Below are 13,659 nucleotides of genomic sequence, written 5' to 3' on the forward strand. Positions count from 1 at the left end.
TTAGCTCACCTGTGACCATCCAGGCGGATGTTTCCAACAAACTCGTACAGGTGCCGGTTTGGGCTCTCGCATTCCATCTTCCCCGACAGCCGTACCAGGTTCTCAATGTCCCTAATGTCCGCCGTCACTTGGAGACCCTGTTGGTCAAAACAGTTTGACTACCTTCTACCTGCTAGAAACATATGCGACTAAAGAATTGAGGAAATCGATACCAACCTGTCTGATTTTAAGGTTGGTCTCCCCATCCAGATTAGATGTTTCAATGTAGCACATACCCTGTGGTTCACTGTTAAGGAGGGAGAACACAGAAACTTGGAGCAGAGAAGAAACCGCTAATTATAATCGGTAGGGAGCTACACTAGAGTGAACTACTGTATTTCAATTGTTTTAAAAGTTAATAGTTAGCAGATCAAAAGGTAAATCAATGCAGAAGCTACAGTAACAGCAGAGAAAGACAGTATAAAGTCTGTATCACCAAACAAAGATGTTGAAGCCAGCATAACTGCCCCCCAACGTCTGACTGACAGCTTCTGTTTAAAATACAGTTGGCCAACATTTTTGTTTGAGGCTGCTGTTTCCCATGAGTCTAACTGTCTTTCCAGAGAAGCTACACTAACGTCCAAAGGGACAGAGAGAGGAAACATCGGGGGGGGTGACAGGAGCAAGCAGGCATACCAAGCACAACAAACAATGCAGACAAATGGGCCTCAGACAGACTTTTGGCTCAGAGACAGAGGGATGGATCATGCCTGTGGTGAAATGCTGAGCTGGTTAGCAGAATAATAGACTCACTAAATGTTTGATGGATTAAAGGAGCAGAAAGATGTTCTGATTACAAAAAACTAAACAAAAAAGCTGTATAAAATTATTCATACACTGTGTGAACAAATCGTGCAGAATTAGAAATCAAAGATGTCCTCTGTGCGACATCTTTGAATGCATTGGCAAACAAACTAATCAGTAAGAAAGCTGCTGCATTGGATGCCATGCAACGGTATTAATGTGGACAAAAATACTAACAGACAGGAAAGAGCATAATTATGTCGAGGGAGCAGGTCTCCCCTCACTTTGAGCAGAAATGTTAGGAATACATTAAAATATGACTTTAACAATATTAAGAAAGAAAACATAAAATTCCTCCTTCAACAGGCAGACTACTTTATAGTGATACCAGAATTTACAAATGAAGACTTTTCTGAGGAGCTTTGTATATGTATTCATAAGTCTTTAACATTTTAATATGTTACAACCACAAAACAGAAATTAAAGCACAATTACACCTTTTTTATAAATAAACGGAAAGCCTGGTTTGCTGAGTCAGACAGTAGAGTCAACCTTTGCTGCATAGCGGTTACCTGGTTTCATTTCGATGCAGTATTTCCACCCGGAAGGCAAAACTACAGACTGATTTTTCCATATTTCTCTCTGAAAAGCAGCTCAATCTCTGGTAGACTGCATTGGGAGCATCTCTGGACGTAAATCGTATTGCTTTTTCTTTCTCATCAAGACTCAACTGTTGCATTTAGCCCTGGCGCTGCCTGCCTAATGAGCGTACATCAAGGTGAACTAATCCATTGTAGCTCAGGTTCCATGTTTAAGGTCACAATCCAGCTGACAGGTGAACTTCCGCCCCTATTTAAAGACTTCAGCAGCTTCTACCAAGTTTTCTTCCACACTGGAGTGTATTCAGCTTCGCCCATCTTCACATCGGCGCCGACCAGCTTTCCTCTCCCTCATGGCCCTTTTTCAACCAGTGGCTCTCTTTTAGCAGCCTAATATTTCTGGATTTCACAGTTGTGAAAAATCCTCTAACCTGAGCTTTTGATCTCAGCATCCACTCCTGGTTTTCAGATGACGGACTCCTCTGTGCCATGTTTAAAGCTTGGCCTTCTTTATTTATTTTTTTACTTTTTGAAGGACCAACCCAGCTTTATGCATAACCTGTCTGATGTGTTCTTTGGTCCATCTTTGTTGACCAACCCTCTGACTTCAGAGAAGAGCTGGATTTATAGGCAGCGTTTATGACTGAGATGACTTCAGAGCAAATGGACAAAATAAAAATTTACACCACATATTTTTATTTGCAAAACAAAGTTTAAAGTGGATAAATTTCCTTCCATAGTTGTGCACCGCTTTGTGACGGTTTATCACTATAAACTTAATGAGAATACTTCACGTTTATGGTTGTAACGCAGAAAAATGTAGAAAACAAAGAGAGAGCAAGACCTTAAACGGTCCAATCATCTGGCCCCTTCCTTCCTGTAACACACTCCCATTTGATCCCAAAGCTCCCATCTCTCCCACCGCTGTTTCAGTTGGTTATTTAGATGGTTTGCTGACCTGGACGACAGAATGACGAGGTCAGCCGGGAGATGATCCCCGTTTGCAGCTCTGACTACTTCCCCAACAGCCACCTGATTTTACCAACCACACACCAGCAGGGGGCGAGACGGAGGAGGTGTGGCAGAAGTTTGCACAGGATGCAAGAGAGGATGAAGGAGGGGTTAAAAAAAAAAATAGGGGAGAAGGACATGGGAGAATAAAAGAAGAGAGACAATTGATTCAGTTTTAGGGAGACATGAAGAGCAGGATGATCAGTCCTGTATGATTAGAGGTATGGTTCTCTGTGAGTTCTCCTTTTCAGAAAACCATCTAGAATAAATGCAAAACAATGAAACTGCTGCTTGGGTAAAATGCTGCACCAGAGCAGGATCTTTGGTTTAAATATCTTAGAGGAGTCAAATTATGTTTTTCAAATCTATAACAAACGGTTTCTGAAGAGGAGAAGGAGAACATCAGGCTTATGAAGACATGACTGCTCGGATCGAACCATAAAACCAAGTTACTCCCAACCCAAGTAAAGAAATGATGGTCGCTATCCTGTGCACAAAAGTTTTTAATGTTTCTTTTTTATCTACATCAGATTTATAGCTCAACATTTTGACTTAAAGCATAAATAAACCATCATTACTTTAGGGTAGAGCTGAGAGTGTCAGAAAGAAATGGGGAGAACGATTCCCAAAGTCTTTCAGCAAGGAGATTCCTATACCTGGATGATAAAATGACAGCATCCGCAGGAACAAAATCACTGCCATTTACTCTAATAATATCACCCACTTCGACCTGTGGAAAATAAAATGGTTACTGCTGGCTATAAAAACAGCACAGGAAACATGAAATCAGCTCTGGGAATAAAAATGAACAGCAGGAGAGCTAGAAAAAGAAAGATTAAACCACAGAACCATCTAATAATGATGAGAAGAGCCTGATGGAGCAGCTGAAGTCGTCTTTCATTACCACTGAACCCTGCACATAGTTCATTATACAGTAACTAAAGCAGAAATATATTTTCATAAAAAGCAGTCTATTATTTAAATACAAAACAACAAGTGAAAGGGTTAAAAAATATAGATGAAACATTGGTCACTTTAGCTTCAAGATGCCCTAAAAAGAAATAACCTAAACTGCACAGAAATTTCAGAACAGAAGATGCTTCTGCAAAATGCATGCTAAAGAGGAAAAGCTCATCTATTATTTAAACTTTGGCTTTTTAGAGACTCCCGAGTCAATAAAGGGATAAAAGGACGAGACATCCACGTCAAACCAGAGAGGAGAGCCACAGATTTCCATCCAGGGCGAAGAAATTGAAACATACGTCATAAAAATAACAGTTTCTTACTAATAATTAGTAAAGGAGGGGTTTGTTTGCAATCATTTTGATATAATCTTTGACTCTAACAATGGGGTAGAAAAGGAAATGAATGTTATGCAGAAATAGAATGCGAGAAATAAGAAGCCGAAAAAAAATGCTCTCCTTCTTCTACAGTTTTTATTGCACAGATTTATATGATTATTAATATTACTGAACTGAATTGATCCTGTGAAAGTTCTGCACCATTCTCCAAACTCTAATTTCTTTCTCATTTATTCTAAATTATTTTCTTTTAAGCATCCAGACCTTAAAAAATGTAAACAAAAAAAACAATACTGTTCCCTCATGGGAACTGTCCCGGAAGCCTCCAACATGGCAGTCCTCTTCCAACATCCAAATTCTTCCACAAATATTTTCTGCTTATCCTAATTTTACTGCAGGGTGAGTGTGGAACCTGCAGCATGTTCAAAAGGCATCTGCTGATGCTGAACAAGCCCGTAAACATGTCATTAAATAGAAGGAAGTAGTGTTGTACGGACCATTTTTTAGAGATCCGACTAAAAGAGAAAAATAGATTGAGCTAAAACGTCTTGTCAGTTACAAACAGCTCTCTGTAGCTCTGATCTGCCCACTGGCTGGTCAGCTCGGGACAGACAAATGAAAGAATTGTATTATAAGAAAAGAGAAGAAGCTTCTCTTTGTCCTCTGATCTCACTTTGCAAAGGTCACCACCACAGCAAAGCACTCTACTGTAACAAAGAAGCATACAGAAGAGAATCGGAGTGCAAAGGTGTGTGGAGAGAAAATATTAGAACAAACACACACATACTTTTTCTGCATTATGTAGTGAGGACCATGTGTTGACTACCATTGATTTTCAGTCATTTCCAACCCTTTCTATGCCCTAACCCTAAAACTAACCCTAAACCACACCATTACCAATTCCTACCTCACTTTAACTCGAACCCAATTGACATCTTAGCCATAAACCTAACCATTAGCAAAATAGCTTGTGAGGACGGGCAAAATGTCCTCACTTTACAACAACTGGTCCTAAATGTGAGGGTTAAAATGGAAAAATGCTCCTCACTGAGGGCTAGATAGGTACACACACACACAAACACACAGAGAAAATTTTCAACCAATAACAGTAGAGAGAAGAGAAAATTAGAAGCTGTGACAAACGGGGGGTACATACCTTCTCCCAGTGCACAATCTCCCAAGCTCCATTCCTTAAGACTGGTGAGTCAGGAGAGGGATGGCGAGGAAGTCAGAGCCAAAGACAAAAGAGAATGTCAAAACAGGAAAAATAAAGAAAGTATTGTTTCTAGAAAACAATTCAGAAAATGATGTTCTGCAAGCAGAGAGAATAGCTCGTATTTTCTGGTGAAGCATGCGCTCTGTTACAGGAGGAGTGGTTTCGGTACCTTGACATTCCTTTTTGTTGACCACGTTGTCAGCTTTGTGGCGTTTCTGTAAAAAACACATTAATTATGAACAATTTTGACATTGTGACTGAAATAATTTCAACTAACAGAGGTCAAGTCTCCCCGGAGGAGAGATAAACAAAATTCCAAGTATGTTGTTTTTCTTAGTTTATTAATTAATGCGCTAAAAAATTTACTTTTAATACCGACAGAGAGACAGAGGGGTGCAGAGATTAGCGCTATGAAGCGGAAATTGGATAAAACCTTGACAGCAGCCGCATCGTTCAGCATATTATCCACTACAAGCAGGACTTCTAAATCTACAGCTTAACTTTTCTACCACCCCTGTAGGGTCAGCTGACAGATGGAGAAACGTCCAGGAGGGTTAAATCTAAACAGCGTCCCACTGTGGATCCCACAGAGCATCAGCATCTCTACTGTCATGTTTGCTTTAACGTTAAATTTTGGATCCTGCACAGATTCACTACTCATTTGATTGATTAATTCACTTATTTATTATTTATCATTTCTGCTTGATTACATATACTATGGAAACAGTTTCTTTTTATTGTCTTGATTCCATTAAATAGACAAACCACATTTTACCGTAGATTTAACCAATCCATTTCAAAGCTCCTCAACTATAGAAATAACTATCATACTGAAGGATTAGATCCACTCTCCTATTGTCCAGTTATGACTATGCGCCTTTATCTGGTTTAAAATGGATTACAATTAATAGAGTAACACAAAGTAGACTCTAAATTTAAGGCCTTTTTTTTTTAACAAAGAACAGTTTTAAGAATTTTAACAGTTTTTTACTGTATGTCTCTAGCAGCTTTCCTCAGACTGAGGAAGAATTAATCGGATTAATTGTGATCAATCAATTATTGAAATATTTGTCAACTGATTTAGTAATCAATTAATCGTTAACTGGAGCATAGAGACTGTAAAACATGGCTTTAGCTGACGGCAACCCAACTAGAGCAGTATATATATATATATTAGGGGTGGAACGGTTCACAAAATCCATGGTTCGGTTCGGTTCAACGGTTTCGTGGTCACGGTTTTCGGTTCGGTATATGTTTATTGTTACACCGAAAAATAAAAAAATCAATAAAAATTATAAAAAATTCATGAAAAAATTAAAATTAATTAAATTAATGAAAAAAAATCCCAAAAAAATAATGAATTGTGATTATTTATAATGATAATTTCCGCAAGTTTTGCTGCTTTGAATTTATTCATCTCGCGCATGCCCTCTACAATCTCCAAGGAACTCAGAGCGGAGCGGACGGGAGCCACAGTGGAGGCTGCAGGCTTTGCTTTGTGCAGGCGGTCTGGAGCGCAGCGGGGCGGAGCGCTGACGGAGTATGTGGGATTTCAGGGTTAGCATGACATGTTGGTCATGTTGCTGTTAGCATAAACAAATTGTGTTGCACAATGCTCGCACACTGTTGCACTTGTGTCCACAACTTTCTTTCCGCCGTCATCGTAGGTCACTCTAAATGCAAAGTGGTCCCATACAGCAGACCTATAAAGTGCTGCTGGCACGTCTTCCAACTCCTGTTCTTTCCCACTCGCCATTCCCACACAATTCTCCACAACAACTGATTTTTTTTCCCTGCTACACCCGGCTACGCTGCTTCGCTTCTTCTTCTTGTTTACTACTGGTGGTTGGCTTTGGTCGCAGTACCGCCACCTTCTGCTCTGGAGTGTAAACGCTTCGCCTATGAGAAAAAGGAGCAGCGCATGAACCGAACGCAACACACGCAAATCGAACTGAGACAGTCGAACCGAACGGTTCGGCCGGTTTTCATAAACCGTTCCATCCCTAATATATACATATATAAAACCTTTGCATTTAAGATTAAAAAATAAAAAATGTCTGTCAATATGTACTATCCAGAACTCCACAAGTGGAAATGTTTAAGTTTTACCTGGTTTAATTCCATAAAAGTTCTTCTTTAAGGAACCTTTTGCGATCGATTATTAATTGATTAATCGAAAAAATTATCGACAGAGAAATCGATTTGCAAAATAGGTTAGTTGCAGCCCTACTTTCAGCACATATTCCTGAATCAAACAAGGAAATAATTTTGATCTAGGGACTTTGACTAGGATATTCTAAAACATGGACATGCTTTAAGGTGAACCAATCTGATTAAAGTTACGGCTGTTTGTTTGATGTCATCCTGCTGATGGGATGTATTTCAGTTGTCTTCTCAGTAAATTCTCCTCACCTGAGCTGTATGAATCTGAAGCTCCTCCAGAGCCTTATTACTGCTTATCAGGTTTAGGCTAACAAATATGCTTTGGAACGTTTTTAACTATTGATGTTCCCTTTTTTAATTTAAGACTGAACCTGTTTTTTTTTTTTTTTATTTATTAATCCCATGCATTTTTTTTTTTGTTCCCATATAATTACATAAAATCCAGCTAAAGCTTGTTTTTATTTCCTGAAATGTGTAGAAGCTGATGAACCCTTTCGTACGACCAGAGCGAATCCTCCCTCCCACTCGTGTCCTGCTTGTTTCCTCAGTCATGCAATCAGCTGTGAATCCTGCAGCTGATTCCAAGGGGCAGCCTGTCAACCAGCATCACGCTGAGTAATAACGTGTTGCTGCATCCATCTCATTAAGATGATTACTGTGCATTAAAACGGAGCTTGTGAAAGCAACGTGTGCTCTAGTTGATTAACAAGGAGAGGACGTCCCCACCCTCATCTCTGCAGACTACCTGTTTACAAGCAAAGAAGGTCTGTATCGACGTTATTCAATTTAATCTGTTTTAACTGTAGTCCCTCAAGCCTGTCACTCAGAACATCTATTAAACTGCTGCTATAAGCCAAGCGTATGCTAATAATGGTCCGTGGCGTTTAAGTGTTAGATGCTACACTTACTTGATAGCATCATAATATTTTTGGGAATCCCGTAATTTGACATAAAAGTGGGAAAGGCAACATGCAGCTCAGGAAGTAAGGAGAAATTAAAGGAGGGAGAGTTGGAAGGAAAGAGGGAGCAAAACAAAAAGGTATAAATGACAAGGAAGGAGGGAATAAAATACAGAAGGAAAGTAACGAGGGATGAAAACGAGGAAGAAAACATAGTAAATCTGAGGGAATTATAGAAGGAGGGAATGAAGGGATTGCAGGAGTAGTGAAGAGAGGAAAGGAGGATGAAGAGAAACACTAGGAAGGAGGGCAGGAAGGACAAAGGACAATATATTGAGGAAGGAAGGAGATGAGGACACAAAGAAGGAATGACATAATCCTATTTTCTGTTTCTGTACCCATCTAAACTGAAATCAATGTCTACCCAGGAAAGAAATTCCCATCTATCGTCGTCTTTTCCTCTGAGACAATGTGCCTCCCTTCCCAGACTCAGACTAAAAGGAGAATAAATCCTACATCCTTGCAACAGGAAACTCCTCTTAACGAACGACTCTGTGGTGCACAGCTTCAGTCTTTTTTCTGGCTGCATTCAGCTCAGAAAAAGTTTGCTTGTCCCAAAGCCTCTTGGGAAACCATCATGCTCTGTACTGCAGCTGCCAGCTTGTTTTCATTCATCCACACTATTAGGTTTGGCGGCAAGGACAGAATATTTCCTTTTCAACTTGTTAGGAGTGCAGAGACGTGTTCCACCTGCCCCTATATTCACTGCACCGCTCTCTGCAGGCACAGAGACAATGAGATGCACTTTATTTAAATGTGTCTAAGCTCCCAGTGCAGTTAAAGGTGAGCGAGGAGTGGGGGTTATGCACGAGCACTACATCATCAGGCTGCTAGAGTAAAAGAGCAAAGTAGCCACTGCCATATCTTTGCTTCCTTCCTTAATTTTCATTTTCAGGTCAGGCGCACGAAAAAGCAAGTGAAACTGTAAAAATCCATGAGAGTACAACGACACGTCATCATAATCCCATTTGGAGACATTTTAAGCTGAACGATGCTCTGAACAAACAGGCTGAGGCTGCAACAGAAGAGACGGCCAGCGACCAAAGCGAGGCGTACAGTGCTGCATGGTGTGTGCATGATTCATGAAGATGGGGGGGGTCGATGATGCCCTGTCAGGTCAACTTGTGAGGGACGGCACAGTACAGAGAACAGACGTGTGTGCAGGTGACCTTCAGCCATAAAGATGGAGTCATCATCCACTATGTTCCCATGCTTTCCAAAACAGGCCGGGAGGAGAAAAAAAAATGCTGCGCTGTTGCCTTCAGCACACGATAGACGCTACAGTGTAGTATAGAGTAACTGCCCAGTGGGACCTGCACGAGGGATCGCATTGCAGTGTCACTGCAATACAGTAGAATGCTACATTCTCTCCCTTTGCTCAGATGCGGTTGCATGGATTACACACCAACAGCACAATGCTCATACTTTTAATTTGACTTTAACAGTATTAACCCACCCCCACTCCATCCACAGAACAACACACTAAACAGCCAACCGTTATCTGCTGCTTACACACACCGATGGGTAGAAGAAAAAGATCAGAAACCGTTTCTTTTCCCAGCTACCTCATAGTTTGGTTTTGTTTTTTTAAAGACTCATTTTATAATTGTACTAATTCCAATCCAAAGCATCTGTGAGCATCTGTTCCAGCAGTTCTGAATCCTCAGGGCAGTGGCTTTGTTTTGTTTTTTTACACGCCATCTTTGAGCAGAAGCACTGACTATCAAGGTTGATTGACTAAATGGCTTTTGGATCCAGCTGGGGTCCTAGAGATAAAATTTACACGTCTGCATGTGTTTGTTCTATAGTAAACCCTCCCTTCTTTCCTTTTAGATTTCATCTATTATTTATTAAAGTTTTAAAACAAATTAATTGAATTTAAAACTTCCTGAGTACATAAAACGTGACTAAAATAAATGATAATGAAGTATTTCTGTTGAGGTTCTTCTTACCAGATCTTCAATTATTTCTTTGACAGCAGCGACAACCAGAATGAAGAGCAGCGGCACCAGTGTGGTCCACCGACCAGTAGGGGATACATCTGGAATTTGCTAAATAAAACACAACATCAAAGCATTAGGTTAGCTGAATTTTATCACCATTAAAACAATTTTATTTTGACCTGGTAAAGCTGATGTAGTATACAACAGGCAAAAAGAAGGCAAGTAATAACCCATTTGGTCACCTACTGTACAAGCATTTCCCCTCATAAAGCCTTGTTTGACCACTACAGGTCTTTCATCTCATAAAAACAAAGTGCTTAAAGTTTTTAAAGTGCTATAACATAAAAATAAATAAATGCTATTTGTTTCTTTGTAGGTCTAAATGTTAGAAACTAGTGCATTGATCAATAAAAACAATTGTTTCTGTACCCAAGCATACATCTTCAACATTAACATAGGATTTATTAAAACCCAAATATTCATTCTACTACATGTAGATGGTTCATATATATATATAAATTAATGTAATAATTAATGCTGCTAGGTTTGATGCATTCAAGCATTAAGGAGAAGCACAGGTGACTTTGGAGCCAATTAAAGGAGAACTAATGGATTCTCATCACTAGCTGATTGAATATGTATGTTGGGTCATTTTATTTTAAACTAATTTCCATAAGATATTAGAAAAAATATACATTCGTCCATTAGGCAACTACCGTCAAACAATTTAGGTAGTAATTTTTTGTTGTTGTTTTTAGTAATCTTTTAAAGCAGGGAATCCCAAATATTTGTTACCCTGAAAATAATAATGCTACAGACTGATGACCCCCTAAAAATACATGTAATTACCTCTGTTAGGAATCCAGTGTGTGTGGGCTGTGTTTGTTTTTTTGTGTTCTCTCCCTCCACCACCAGGTGGCGCCCTGTTCTCGTTGGGCCTCCCACACACCTGCAGCTGGTTGTGCTCATTACTGCGGACTCTTAAGCGGTGGACTGCCACTACCTCATTGCCAGAGTGTTTGCCAGTTTTGGGTACTCTAGCCAAGCTGAGTTTGGCTAAGTCAAACTGAGTCTTTGTCTCTCTGAGTTCTAACCTTGTCTTTGCCTTTTCGGCAGGAAGTCATCCCGGAACTGGATTTTTGGCCTTCTTCTCCTGGAAGGATTGTTTTGAGCTTCAAACTGAGCAGTGGATTCATCTCCACACGACCCGTTCAAGTTCTCATGGAAATCTAAGTGGCAGTCTGCTCCATAGCTCCTCAAGGAACCAACCAAACCAAAAACCTGTCCGCCCTCCAACGAGCCCCCCAATCTCTGGATAAACCCACACCGACTGGATTCTGGGAAAAGAAACCTTTTTCTGCTAACGTGAGTCCCGTTCATCTCAGATTTTTGCAAGACGTTGTTCAAAGTTCCCTTGGACCCTGAACTAACCTCTGAACTTCCCTTCTCCTTCCAGTTCCGTTCACCAGCTTTCTGATTTACCCTGGATCAACTTTATTGATTATTCCAATAAACCTGTTAAACTTTTACTCTGGTTCTCTGAGTGGTTTCCTGCATGTGGGTCAGATCTCTTAAAAACATCATGACAACCTCACTCTATTTCTAAAGAGAAAGTGAAGTTATTTATATTTATAAATAAATGCGGAGTGCATGAATCCTTCATCTTGGGTGATTCCCTTCAGTATCTTAGCTGTTCTTAGAACTGCACATCCCTGGACTGACTCCATCTCTGGACCCCACAGTGTGGGGATTACTGTTCCCCGGTGCTCCAATGACCATGGGTACACTGAAAAAAATAATGCAACTGTTTTTGGCCTTTACTTAATCATATTTAGTTACTTTAACACAATTGCTTCATGTTAGCAAGGTAGGACATAAAACAATAGTGTTAAAGTAAGAAAACATGAATAAATAAATTTCAGTGTACAGTTGCCTTCACCTTCCAGGCTCTGTCTATTTTCTTCACCAAGCCATTAGTATTTCTCCACTTTCTCATGTCCTTTTTTCCTAATGTTTCCATCATTTGGGGTGCCCGCATCGACTATCCTCGACTGCTTATCACTGATCACACTGTCCAGTTGGTAAATAAATGGCCACAACCATTTATCTGTTTGTATCTGTTCTTCAGCACCCAGGTCATTTGTGCTTCTAGAAGTTCTTGGTGAGAAATCAGTTTCTTCAGTAGGTGTGCATCATGTCTGGGCCTGGTGCTGTTGAATTCTTCATACCTGAGAGCCTTTGTTGGAGATCTGCCATCGTGATGTTCACTTCACCTTGTTCAGGGAGGTTAGCATTGTCAGCTCTTAGGTATTTAAGCCAATGTGCATCATTTTTATGTGATGCTTCCTTCTCCCATATACCTTTCAAGTATTGCTCAGTTTGCAGCCTTGGTGGGTTGGCTTGTGTGAAGGAGACACAAATAACTGGCTCTGCCTAAAGCCACTTTTAGTATCAAAACAACTATGAAATCTGATATAGCACAGCTAGCAATATATGCAAAGCTGGTTGGATGTCCCTGTTATTATGATCAGTTCACGTCAGAATCTGAAAGTGTCATTAATAATACTTCCCTTTATTTCTCACATGCTACAATGCTTCAGCATAAATCTCCACCTCACTCACCAACACATCTACTTCAGCTTTTGTTAAACTACACTTTTTTTTTTTGCTCTCTTTGCTATGGTTGCCATTGGTAACCATGAAATAAGAGTTTTGCAGAATATGGCTTGAACCAGTTATGGCTGCAGTGGGAGGCTTGGATTTAAACTTTGAATTACCGCTGTCGTCTATCAAAGGAAATGACTTGGCTTTGTGAGTGCGCATGGTTTTAAAAAAATTATGATTTTTTTCAGAGTTTGGCACTCATACAGTTTAAGTATGGATATTATGCAATGTTTTATGGGTGAGACTTTATTTTCTTTTTTGAGTAGAAAGTGTGTGAAGCTAAGAAAATTTAGATTACTCGATTAAAATAATGTGAAATGGTTTATGCTTTAAAAATTTAAGAAAATGTCTTAAATTCTCTGCAATTAAATAGGGACTGATGTTACAGGATATTAAACTAAATTAGACTGTCATAGAAAAATGTATTTAAATAAAAATTACTTTAATGGATCCATAATTGTCTCCAAGTTCGTAATTCTGCGTATCCAAGATATAACTTCATGAAAACAAACAAAAAGAACCTATAAGAGCTTTTTTTTTTATCCATTTGTTATTTATAAATATTCCAAAAATGCATTTGAATTTAAATGTAAATAACAGCAGAACCAAAGTAATAAGTCATTCTTTTACAACAATAAAATTGATTTCATGTCTCTTTCTTCTGCATGGCTGTTTAATTCAAGGTCGACATTTCGACACATTCGGAAATGTAGATGTAGGCTGGCTGCGTTTCAAAAGGACCACTGGATGGAGTTATTTACTAACCACACACCTACATCCAATCAGGACAGTCCATCAGTTCACATAAAAAGACAAACAGAGAATTTGGAATAATTTCTTATTCATTTTCTGTTGTAGTTTGTTAATTTTTGCCTGAAATTCTCTTTCCAGTTGTAGTAATAACAATAATCCACCTGTGCATCTTTCATGCAACTTAGTTACAAGATTCTGTGTTTCATTATCAGGATATATCAAATCATAAATAATGTTTCTGAGTGTGTGAAGTTGTGTGCCCATATC

The 13,659-nt window shown here is 39.4% G+C and overlaps 1 protein-coding gene across 2 annotated transcripts in view; it reads right to left on the bottom strand.

Annotated features, from left to right (window-relative positions):
- The window catches only part of atp8a1 (ATPase, aminophospholipid transporter (APLT), class I, type 8A, member 1), a 119,864-nt gene that overhangs the window by 91,874 nt on the left and 14,331 nt on the right, over window positions 1-13,659 (bottom strand). Inside the window, exons 4-9 of one of the 2 annotated variants that reach the window (XM_015393049.1) lie at window positions 9,985-10,083; window positions 5,080-5,125; window positions 4,851-4,891; window positions 2,341-2,414; window positions 217-286; window positions 10-137 (exon numbers count right to left, since the gene is read on the bottom strand). In XM_015393049.1, the coding sequence (XP_015248535.1) occupies window positions 10-137; window positions 217-286; window positions 2,341-2,414; window positions 4,851-4,891; window positions 5,080-5,125; window positions 9,985-10,083 (458 nt within the window). Of the gene's footprint in view, window positions 1-9; window positions 138-216; window positions 287-2,340; window positions 2,415-3,049; window positions 3,124-4,850; window positions 4,892-5,079; window positions 5,126-9,984; window positions 10,084-13,659 lie in introns of those variants that run through there. The other variant, XM_015393048.1, reaches the window with a different exon arrangement.

This window comes from Cyprinodon variegatus, unplaced genomic scaffold (assembly GCF_000732505.1).
Source record: "Cyprinodon variegatus isolate N-32 unplaced genomic scaffold, C_variegatus-1.0 Scaffold622, whole genome shotgun sequence".
Taxonomy (NCBI): domain Eukaryota; kingdom Metazoa; phylum Chordata; class Actinopteri; order Cyprinodontiformes; family Cyprinodontidae; genus Cyprinodon; species Cyprinodon variegatus.